At 41.4% G+C, this 12,388-nt stretch overlaps 1 protein-coding gene across 7 annotated transcripts in view; it reads left to right on the top strand.

The window, feature by feature from the left end:
• The window catches only part of Pld (Phospholipase D), a 101,530-nt gene extending 89,649 nt beyond the window's left edge, over positions 1-11,881 (top strand). For all 7 annotated transcript variants that reach the window (XM_077637847.1, XM_077637843.1, XM_077637848.1 and 4 more), the window contains 5 exons: positions 116-207; positions 425-591; positions 791-858; positions 2,821-3,168; positions 4,083-11,881. In XM_077637847.1, the coding sequence (XP_077493973.1) occupies positions 116-207; positions 425-591; positions 791-858; positions 2,821-3,168; positions 4,083-4,307 (900 nt within the window). In that variant the 3' untranslated portion in view covers positions 4,308-11,881. The remainder of the gene's footprint in view (positions 1-115; positions 208-424; positions 592-790; positions 859-2,820; positions 3,169-4,082) is intronic.
• The last annotated feature ends 507 nt before the right edge of the window (positions 11,882-12,388 follow it).

The raw sequence follows: 12,388 nt of genomic DNA, 5'->3' as shown, positions 1-12,388 counted from the left end.
CATATTACGCGAGTAAATAAAGTAATTTATGGTGTATCTTTCTCCTTCCATTTACTGTCAAGTTATTATTCTGGCATTTACAATGATGATGCGGGGTTTTGTTCTGTATTCCCAGAACCAGTTTTTCATCACACTGGAGCAAGGGAACGGAACGGTCGAGAACCAGATTGGCGAGGCACTCTTTCAGAGAATCCTCAAGGCACACAGGTTTGATAAAAGGATTTTGCACTTTGGTTGATTCTGAAACTGTCACTGCACAAAAAATATATTTGACATATGTGTTTTACAGCACTTAAAGCACTCCTTATAACTCTCAGTTTATTTTAAGAAATCCTATTGATTATGAAATGGCAGATTAGAAGTAAAAGAAACAGCGCATGGGGCCGGGCAGTGACGTTGGGGTCTTTCTTCCGCCTCCCAACAGGAACAAGCAGAACTTCCGGGTGTATGTGGTGATGCCCTTGCTGCCAGCCTTCGAAGGCGAGGTGGGCACAGACACTGGCACTGCCATCCAAGCCATCACCCACTGGAACTATGCTTCCATGTGCCGTGGGAACTCTTCGATCATAGAACGCCTCAGAGCTGCTGACGGTGAGCTTGCTACCTTGCTCAGCCTGTAGCAGAAGCTCCTCTCTTGGGCTGGTTACTTGTCACTAAATCTCGTCCTGTGCTTTGCTTGGGACGTCTGAGGCAGTGCTCGTGACCTGAGACACTATTGATTTCGTTCCCTCAAAGTTCCATTACAGAGACATGCTAATTTGCTTTGGCTAATATTCTCGGCTTCTCACAGTTCCGGACCCAACAAAGTACATCGACTTCTTCGGGCTTAGGAAGCATGATGAGCTACATGGAAAGCTGGTGAGCACCTGTTTTTCACCCGATTAAAATATTCTAAATGTCGCTGAAAATGCATTTTAACACGTACAGTGGTACTTGGGTAACTTGTCCATCGTAGTCTGAGTCGCTTTGAGATGTTAACCCCCATAAATCAAATCAATCAAATCAAGATAGGCTGAAAATTTGCATGCCTTTGAAGACTTTTCTTGCCGGAGGCAGGCGAGTCGCGTTATTTTGTTGGTTATATTTATACAACCATTATGCGATTTATTGCATAATAGTTGTATCTTTTAATTTTATCTTTTTAACTGTGATTGCGTCTTTATGGTAGGCACTTTCTTGATGTGCTGTGAAAGTGAAAAGCAGATCGGCAGATTACAAGCATTTCAGGCCCAAGCGTCTTCGCTATCTGTGAAGGTCTATGAATGGGACCTCGGCAATACAAACTGCAGAGTGTGTGTAAACGAAAGTGCATGTCTATGTGCACATCTGCATACCCTCGCATCTTTCTCTTCCAGACTCCACCATGCGGTGATAAGAGGCCGAATGGCGGTGCTTGCGTGTTGCTAAATATTTGGAAGGCTGTACACCGTTGAAAACAAACACTACCGAATCACATGTTTTAAAGTCGGCATACGGCATTTGCACTGCATATAAAGGGGAGGTGAAAGTCACTAATGGCCCCACATTATCACCCCTGTACATTATAACCTCACAGTAGCCAACGAGTGGTCACTCCTCCCAGTGATTAGCACGATATAGTCCTCTATTTGACTCACTTCCACACGCAAGGGCTCTTGGTTGTGAATCGAACGCGAACGCTGTACAAAGGGGCACTAACTTTAAATTTTTGTCTTGCGTTTTCTGCTACAAAAGTGTCTATAGGTATTAGCAAACATGGATCAGCTTACAGAATTTGGCTGCACCCAGTAAACCATTCATAACTGAAATATTTTCCTTTGTACTTTCAGTTTGAGGTTCTGTAGCTATGAAGTCACAAGTAGGGTACTTGTCACATGAGGCATACAAATTTGCGATATAATCGCAGCTTCGTCGTTTTAAGTATGCTCCATCTGTTGTGTCTGTCTACCTCAAGAGCCAGCAGTAAAACGAGTGAATATACAGCTACTCTTTAAGTATGGTTTATGCAGGTTTAACGTGGGGTTCTTTAACGTGCATTGATATGGCACAGTACACAGGCATCTAGAAATTTGCCTCCATCGCAATTCAATTGCCGCTGCTGGGAACGAACCCGCTTCTTTTGGGTCAGCAGCTGAGCGCCATAACCACTGAGCCACTGCGGTGGCTTATACTTACAGCTACTGTATCGAAGGTAGGTGAAGAATGATTCATCAGTAAACATGAATCATTATTTACCTACCTTCAATAAAAAAATTTTTACCTGAAATTTATACCTGTACTGGACGATGGCTACGATGTCTGAATTACGACAGAGGCCACGTAAGGAGTGAAAAAAGTGCAATACAGTAGCTGTGCCGCACATCATAGCCATCGTCCAGTGCAGGTATAAATTCCAGGTAAGATTTTTATCGAAGGTAGGTAAATAATGATTCATGTTTACTAATGTCTTACGCACAAATCTAAGGAAAAAAGAAATGGGAGGCAACAAATCTGTGTTAGGACTATTGACTGTACATGTACATTTCACTTTTTCACTGATTGCCTTCCCATGGTGTCATTGAATTTGCTTTTGCCATGGGCTTTCTAGAGGTGGAAGTGGATGGGAGGTGAGTAGAAGCTGATAGGTAGATGATGCATTTTTAATGGTTAGGTGTCTCCCAACACCAGAGGAGGCATTATCTGGACTCTGAGAGTGCTTGGAAAGTGAAGGCTTCACGCAGACAGACACACAGCAGGTTTTTCACCGGAAGGGGACTATACTGCCAATGCAGTAAAATTTGGTGCCCCAACCCCTTCAAATGTGGTGCCCTGGAACTCGTTCTCCTTTTTGTTCCTCACCAGATCCAGGAGCTGGTGTACGTCCACAGCAAAATGATGATTGTGGATGACGAGGTGACCATCATCGGCTCGGCCAACATCAATGACCGCAGCCTCCTGGGCCGGCGGGACAGCGAGCTGGCCATTGTGGTGCACGACACGGACCGCGAGAAGAGCGTCATGGATGGCCGCCACTACTTGGCGGGCCGCTTCGCTGGCGCGCTGCGGCGCACCCTCTTCCGCGAGCACCTGGGCCTTCTTGAGAGTGACGGCAGCGCCAGCGGCATCGACATAAGAGACCCCGTCGCAGCGTCCTTCTATGATGGCGTCTGGCGGACGACGGCGCGTCGAAACTCGCAGATCTTCGAAAAGGTGAGCTGGTCTTCGACAGGCAGTGAGCAGTGGCCGTCATATCATAGCTGGAAGCTCAATGCCGGGTCGTTAATCGATGATTTGCTGGGGCGTTAACTCTGAGCAATGGTGAATGTGTGTGAGCAAATGGAAGGTCAGAGCAAGAACACATGGGACAGGTCTGTTGGCATGCGCGTGAAGCGCAGACAGTGATGTAGGAAGCTGTGAGTCCCATTACCAACTCATAGTTTATTCTTTGTTCGTCGGCTCTCCGGCTGCTTCTCCTGGACCATTTTCCTCTCTCTTTTTGCTCTGCTGCACCTTCTCGCTCACGCCGTGGAGAACAGGAAAGGGATTTGGTGGTTGGTGCAATGGCTGTGCTGGTCTGTATTTTACATTCAATACCCGTGCTCCCTGTCCAAAATGAATCAGCTAGCTTGGAAATGATCGTGCTTATTAGCTATTACTGCATTATCGCAAAGCATAGAAACAACAAAGTGCAGCAGTTTGGGAGCAGTGAGTGGTTCTTAACACCCTAGAAGATTTAAACAAGCCAGACTCGTCATAAGTCGACTGTCATTTCTGGCTCCTGATGAGTTGAGTTTGTTTGTTTTCTGGCACCATGTGTCCAGTTTAAGGCATGTAGAGGTCGTCCAAAGTATTTTTTTCGGTTTGCCATCAGATGCCAGCATGTTACTAATTATCCATTTTAGTATCATTTCCGAAAAAAAATGTATCTGCTAGAGAGTTAAGTAACCACATTTATGATGACTATCATTATTTTTCTATGCAATACTGACAAAAACATACTTTACTTCATGAAAAGCTACAGATGCCACAATTCTCAAGGATTCAGATCAGCTTTTAAAATAAGTTTTTGAAGTAAACTTCTCCGCTACATGCCGAAGACCACGCACACGTCTTTTTGAACGCAGGTGTTTCGCTGCATCCCGTCGGACAGCGTGCGCACTTTCGCGGGTTTACGTGAGTTCACCGCCGTCCCCGGCCTTGCTGAGAGCGATCCTGAACAGGCCCGTGCTGAATTGCGTGAAGTCAGAGGTCACCTGGTTGACATGCCCATGGACTTTCTCGCTGAGGAGACCCTCACGCCAGCATCAGGCACCAAAGAAGCACTCATGCCTGTTGCTCTGTGGACCTGAATGAGACGGTTGTTGGTCCTGGGTGCATGACTTATAAACATCAAAACATTTCTTTTGTCTTCCTTGTGCATAGTGCATGAAGACATGGCACCAGAAGATTGCGACCATTGACTAATACCTGCTAGTTTGTGTTGCAGTGTCTGCTGGCAGCTTACACTAAGGGTGCCAGCCTGGTACACAAATATTTTTGTCAGGTTCAGGGAGAGTTTTGTATGTCAATTTTTATGAGGGCTGCAAATAAGTGAACTTTGAAACACAAGGCCACATATATCTGTTCATAACATACTTTGTGTGCTACACAGACAGGGCCATCTTCATATGTAGCAAATCTATAAGTTCAGCCCGTGTGGAAAGTCTGCTTTGGCTGAGCTCATGCGCCATACCGACAATTACTGATGCCAGAAAAAAGAGTGGGGGCAGAGGTGGAAAAACCAGGTTGTCTGAACACAGAAGCACATTGCCAGGTAATTTGGTACAACAGAATCAGTCCAAATTTTTATACACTCCTTTTTACACGTTCTCTGCTCTCTATGTCCTTCTAAGCAGTGAATGTTTGCTCAATATTCGAATTGCTTCTCTATGTTGTTGGGAAAACCTTCAAGAGCAGGTCATGAAAGGAATCTTTTGATGAGCATCCATCTATGCACACGTTATTACTTTATGAAGGCTTAATGAAAGAGGATGAACAGTCACAGCGAAACATTTATTGTTTATCATTTTCATCAGACATGCTTGTGAGGCTTGACTCGTTTGAGTTTCTTGTTGTACCTGTTGCTTAAAACTCTCCTGTCTTTCTGGAAGCCTTTAAATGTGCTCTGTGTGACCGAGTGCAGCACAAAAATGTGTAAATGCTTTTCATGATTGTAGGCAAGCATGTGTATGCATGCATATTTCTGTGCAGTAACCTATGATGTGAGAAAAAGATGAAAGCTAAAATTTAGATATCTTTTCAGATATGATCACCAGTTTACGGACCATGTTCTTTATGTTTAAATGATATAAAACTGCAGCCCAGGTTAATGCCACGAGTTTTGCTACATTATTCAGCTGGTATACAATTGTTGGTGAAACCATGCATGAGCAACTTTAACATTACTTTTCTTTGTTTTTCTCACAGCAGTTTTTGTGACGAAGCATTTTTGTCAACTGATACATTTGCCACTGAATGCGTTGACTGCATCTTGCTTCATTGATTGGGCGTAATGCTGAAAATCTATTCCATTCACTCTGCCAACTTCCAGTGGCCTCCATTGCACAATTGGAGGCTACACTTATTAAGATGGTAGATGGAAAAGCAGACTCTAATTATAAGCTTGTTGATCTATGGTGTGACGCATGATCCATCTGGTAATGAAAGGCCTATAGTAAAAAACTATGGCTTGGCATTGGCAAGAAATATATATGTTATGGATGTGGCTGGCTGCAGAATAAACTTTTTCTTGCTAGTGTTAAACAGATTGATAGAAAAAGTTACGGCCAACTTTGTCAGATATTGCAATGTCACTTTCTGATAGCATGCTGTCTGCAGATATGTCCTCAGCAGTGTGACCGAGTAAGTGAATTGTTTGTTCAAATAACCTTTGTTAAGCGAAGTTAATACTTTACGTCATAGCCTGTGAACATCATAAGGTTTGGGCTGTCAAAATTATTGTGGCACAGTTTTAAGCCATTGGTATTAGAGTCATCCTGGTAAGGTTAATAAGTTTCTCAGCAATTTAATACGTCTCGGGCACCACAGTATATAAGCAGCCTGGCATTCTGAGTGCCATATAAAGGCTGAAGGTAGAAATATTTCATCTTTTATTCATAAGAAAGAATCCGAGAGAGAGCTGTAGCAGAAAGTGTGGCAACATAAACAAACGTTGAGGTGACATGAGATGCTGTAATATGGCTAGACGTTTTGGCTCTTAGCAACCAAAGTTGAGATGGCAATTGCAACAATACTCATGCCAGCGCCTTGCAAGGGGACAAAATTTTACATTTGAATTGAGTTGTTCAGAAGTGATGTCCTTTAACAGTAACAGAAAAGGGACATTAGGAATGAAATACTTTGCCACAGCAGTGTGCTTCCTTTTTCGAGATTAATTGTCTAAGGAACTGAAACCTTTACAAGGGGGAGATTTCTTGTTTCTTCATTTACTGCTACTACTTATAACCCAGCATCAAGTTAGTGAGGTCAAAGATAGTTTAGCAACACCTGGAACAGTGGAGTAGAGAACTTCTTTGTTAGTGATGATGCTAATAGCTATTGAAACCCTGTGAAGCAACAGCTGCACACACTGGATTGTGGTTGCAGAATCTTATTTCCATCTTTCTGGATGCTTCAGAAGCTATCCGAAATAGGAGTTGTTATGATGTCGACTAAAGGTAACGTTTTGGAGGCACAGTAAATCTGTATTTCTAAATGCAGTGTGCCAACATTTTAACCTATTCTTTCACCACTTGTCTCTTGTACCCAATTCTATTTTCGAGCAAAAATTTTGCTAAAGAAAGGCAGGCGTTTCATCTCACTTCTGAGATCTTCAGGGATGTACACTATTGGATATAAGTGACATTTTCTGTGTTTTCGCTTCCTATTTTGAATTGTTGTTTTACTTGTTGTAGTTGTCTTGGCTGGGCAAGCCATCATTTGTATTTCCCTTTGTAATCATCGATGGCACCACGATAACAAAGCGTTCGCACAGCAGCGTTAAACATTAAACGCAGCGTATAATGCCTACTATTATGTTTGCTACCCACCCAGCATTGCAACATTGACACACCAGCCTGCAGCATGGTGAGAAAATTTATGACATGAGGTAGCTGTTCATGCACTTTGTTTTTATATAGGTGCTGACTTAACCGTTATGCTTCTCATTTCACATACGTTCCGTTTAATGTGTTTTTTAAGTTCGGCATGTAGGCTTGGTGTTCACTGCACTTATTAAATGTATTTCAGCATGACTGCTATCTTCTCCATGAGTCCTTTGTTGGTATCGCAGCGTTTTTTCCGTTTCCCAGCTGAAAATTCGTATTGCACCTGTCAACTCAACATTTAAGATTACTGCATCTTGACTAAACAATGAAGAGCACAGTAATAGTAAAACATTTATGTGTAGAACCATTAGTTTGCTTCCTTTTCTACATCTGCTAACATTCCCGTTCTTATTTTCTTTTTTTTAGAAAGCTTTTGGAGTGAGTGGTCATCGCGTTTTTTCAAGTCAGTAACCCGCAGCTTCATTGCTGCTTTATCACACTTATGTTGGGCGAGTGTTTAAATCTTTAAAGCTTTCAAAAAGACAAGAACACAAAAAGATTCTGGCATACAGTGTGCCTACTTACAACTGATTTCATTTCATGCGAGAAGTAAAAACTTATATTCTTGGCTTTTCACCTGCGCATGCTTACAAGGCTTCAACCACAGAGTGATGAACAATGAATTTTTATCGAGTAGCCCCGGAACTCAATCAAAGTTAATACATCTCTTTATCTGACAGAAGAAATGAAAGAGCACTTATGCAGTCATCCCCAGCTCGCGCTATTTCCAAAGCTTTAACAATTTCTCGGGTGATATTGCATTTGCTCTTAAAAAGAACTTAAAAAGAACTTCATGTTTGTGAAAAACAGTACGGCAACTGCTCTTACTTTTGTACTGCAGACAATGAATACTCGTGTGCCCCCTTTTCTGCTGACCACATTGTGGCCATGTTCACCGAATCCTTTCGTTAAAACATCTTACTGTCTGACCTATATAGCATTTGCCACATGTCAAAAGTACTTTATAGGCAACTCCTTCTTTGCACCTTACAAATGGCTTCTGGTGCCTGATTGTTGAGCCAGCCTTCCTCATATTCTCTGAAATGCCTCATCTACATAGTTCACTCAACTTGTTCGGTGTGGAAACAAAACATTTACTTTCACCCTACTGCATGTTTTTCTCAGATTGTATGAAAGTCTGTGCTTATAAAGTATAACTGCAACTTTCCTTTTGTCTTTTGCCTTTCTGGGCTTTTGCTGAATCTTGGCTTTTCTTTCTTTTTAACAAGTCCTTCGGCTACTGAAACCAGCATGTGCAGCGGATAACCTGCATCCTGCAGCCTTTTTGACTGTAAGGAGAGGCTCTTCTGTTGCATGTGGGCATGACTTTTTTACAGTTTTTTAAGAATACTAAACAAGCTATGCTTTGTTTGATGAATTTAAAATGCACAGAACTGAAAGGTAAAGGCATTTTTCCATCCCTGGGATGATAGATTCAGCTCATGCAGCTTTCTAAGAGCCTTATCAAGGAAACGTATTGTGCTGTTTTGAGGAAGCTCATGCGTGATGACAAGTGGTGATAAGCAGTGGGAAAACTTGTTTAAAACGCTTTTCACAGCCTCATCGAATGTGATGGATGTGGTGTCTAAAGAGATAAAAAAATCCTAAATGAAAAACCTTTAAGGCACCTAAATCTTCAAGGCAGGCGGAAAGCTTGAGCAATGATACACCCTATGCATATTCCTTGTTTTTGTAAAAGCCGGTCATTGCCCCACCTAACAAATGTGAAACTGAGGTAGGTACTTAAAAGCTCTAAAAAAAGTCCAGCACTCGCACCCACTGAATTCTGGAAGGCAGTGGGACCAGTGTTCTCAGGTTAAGAGCTAATGTGAAATCACCCGAGAAATTGTTGAAGCTTTGGAAATAGCGCAAGCTGGGGATTGCGTAAGTGCTCCTTCAAATCTGCTGTCGGATAAAGGGATGTCTTAACTTTCATTGGGCTTGAGGGCTTTTCAATAAGAATTCGCCTTTCATCCTCTGTGGTTGAAGCCTTGTAAGCATGCGCAAGTGAAAAGCCAAGAGTATAAATTTTCCCTTCTCACATGAAATGAAATAATTTGTAAGTGAGCGCACTGTGTATTGGTCTCTTTGTGTGTACTTTTCATTTTGAGTGCTTTGACGATCTAAACATAGTTTGTTTGCCATATGTTGCACAATGCTTTCTATGCAATTCTTTGCATTTGCCTTTATTCGCCAATTCCTTGCGCAACAGACAATGTATATTGTACACTTTGACGAAAAATTTGGGTGCATTGACTCTGATAATCTCATGTTGATAAACACTCGATTATGACTTCGTATTTATAGCTTGGCATCGTTGATTTAGTTATGAGTGGCTTGTTGCATTTTGTAGACTTGTTTTATTATGAGGAAGGGTAAACCACAAGCCTTTAGTGTCTTGTAGCATGCACACACACTAATTAAGGCATGGTGGCTACTTCTCTGTCACTGCAGACCATCTTTATTATAGCTAATATGTTTCCTCTACTAGATTACACTTTTGCTAAAAGTGAATAGCGTTTTTAATGATGAGTCTCTTGAAAGATATAGGGCTAGCTGAGACTGCATAGCTTTGCATGACACAACTCCTGTTTACTAGTCATCGATGAGATATGCTGTCTTCAAGTGAACTTTTTGTGACACTAAAGTGCTTTCACTGCTTTGCAGTTGCTTTGAAATGCTTTGCAAAGTGAGCCTGTAGCATGCAGATGCTTTTTTGATGAATTTATGAATGGTTACAGTGGACCGTGCTCTTATGTGAAGAATGCCAGTGTTCACAAGTGCCTGAGTCAAATCTTTGTTGTTGATGAATGTTGAGCTTTCATGCCTCTACAGCTATTTTGTTTCCGTTGCTACTCTAGCATTTCAGAACTGGCTAGGGTCAGTGGATAAAATCCAGGTTTGAAAACTTCAGCTTTGCAAGATCACTGATGCTCGAAAGCAACAAATGTTGTATTTTTCTCAGTGAGGAATATCACTGCACACGATATGTTTTTGAATTTTTAAACATATTTTTTTTAAGGTTCATACATGTCAGTAACTTTCATTGACTTAGGTTTTTTTAAAGAAAAATGTGTCTGTCAACCATGAATTTTTGCCCAAGATAAAAATGTACACAAAGCAAAAAAAAAATAAAACATAAGTGCAGATTGTCTTTCTAGTCTTAAGGAAACAAACCTAGACACTTGGTCTTGGAAAAAAGTACGTACTACGATTATTCAATTTTTTCTATCTTCAATCCAGGTTATTTGCCAGTGAAAGCTGCACCAGGCACATCACTGCATCAGGCGAAAATTCAGGCTTCAGAATTCAATCAGATGTCTATCCCTGCCCAACAGCTTCAAGGCACTGCTGAAGTTTATGAGCGCATATTTGTTTCTCATTGTATACACATTTTAGTTGCTTTTTATTGAGTGTCACTTATAAAAGTGAAAATTGTTTGGGTTAAGTAAAAGTTGTGTTTGCTCTCTTTAAATGAAATAACTCTCACTGTCATAACAGGTTCATTTTTTTTATTGCATGCCGCACCTCAACACAAATGATTGGCGTTACATTTTGGACCAGAAAATTTTTACAGCGTAAGTGGGACAACGTTGTGCAAACTTTGTGGCTTGCAAGCTCTATATTGTGATGTCACTTGATGCAAAGCATTGGACTCAATTGTATGCTGTCATAATGTGTCCCTGGAAGTTATAGCTGAATATCAACTTAATTCCAAGGGCACGGTGTATTGTATTGTATTATGTGACAGACCGGAATGTTTGCCTGAATCCCACTGAAAAAAGACGCTGCCAGATTTGTTTGCATATGATGATGTCTTTAAAACCTTCACTGCTTTACCGGTGGCAATTTGTCTTCCTGGCTCGTTATTTCTGTACAGTAGACACTGAAACTGTGTGCTGTGTTTCTCAAGAACAAGGCAGGCGGCAGCTACATACTATACTGCATCTGCCTCCTAAAAGGACTTTGATGTGCAAATTCAATGCATGTCAGTGCGCTTGAATACTGTATGACAACCGTAATTTGGCATGGTTAGTTTCTCAAAAGATATCCTCACCACCGCATTTTATTCCGCAAGCAGAACAGAGAATGTTCCCTGTTCAAAAATATCCGTGGCACTAAATAGCATGGACTTTTAAAACTGAACAGCACTGCACATTTTTTTTCATGTTTTTCCACAAAATAATGTATTGTGTTCACATTTGCATGAATTCATGCATGTCCCACATGGAGAAATGTTTGCTATTACAGAGGGATGACACTTATTTTTTGCTTCTGTAGCCATGTTCATTGTGTCCTTAATTAAATGCAGCACATAGCCTTTATGACTTCCTGAAATGTTGACTTAAAAGGGTCCATTTTCATGGTTACCATCTCGGTTTGTTGCTGTTGTCACTGTTGCTGACATTGTTAACACACCGTTTTGAATTTTTCAGTGGTCTGTTAGGTGGATCTTTCTGGCAGCATAGTTTCTCATAGTGGCTTCACTTCTATAAGGTATAAACATGTCATTTGTATCGATATTGTGCGTCTTCCTGCATCTGAAAACATTATTTATGAAGCAACTGTTTTGTAGTACTCTACAAAGTCTCCTTTGTGATCTGTTTTTCATCGTATATGTTTTCATATTATGGCCTCCATGAAAATAGCCATGTCATGACACTGCCCTCTGGCCATGTGAATCTTTCTGCTCTTGAGTGCTTTGGTATGTTTATATGAGTTTTCAGATTGTCATCTCGCTCCCTATCTCTACATGCTGAAATAAAAATACAAAAATAGCCGGCGCAGTATGTCATTGATATGGCACCGCAACTACGGTGCCTTTTCTGCATTAGCTACAGTTTATTGCTCACAAATCATTGGAGACCCTGGTGTCGGTGTGGCTAGCCGTATTCCATTATCCATGATTACTAAGCATCATTTAAGGACAGATGGATGATTTTAAAGAGCCAGAGAATTCTGCATTGGCAGCTATTATTCAGCTGGTTCGTCTTGATATGAGGCCTTGATACATATGTAGAGTTTCAGTGTAATGTAATGCCAAACACAATAGGGGGGGGGGGGGAGACTTACTCGGAAATTCTGAAGAGATATAGGTCATGGTTTATGCTCTTGCTTGTAAAACACAATGGATTGGACCAGAATCAGTGTGGTTCATAGCAGGTTGTATTGCATGGAGCAATGAAGAGCATACAGGATTTTCTGAGTTTTTTTTAAGCCAGTTGGCGATCCACAACAAGAAAACATGCATGGTCTGAAAGAAGACACAGGAGGAGACAAATGAC

This window comes from Amblyomma americanum, chromosome 9 (assembly GCF_052857255.1).
Source record: "Amblyomma americanum isolate KBUSLIRL-KWMA chromosome 9, ASM5285725v1, whole genome shotgun sequence".
Lineage (NCBI taxonomy): Eukaryota > Metazoa > Arthropoda > Arachnida > Ixodida > Ixodidae > Amblyomma > Amblyomma americanum.
The sequence above is the reverse complement of the archived record's forward strand: the minus strand, read 5'-3'. Positions and strand labels throughout refer to the sequence as shown.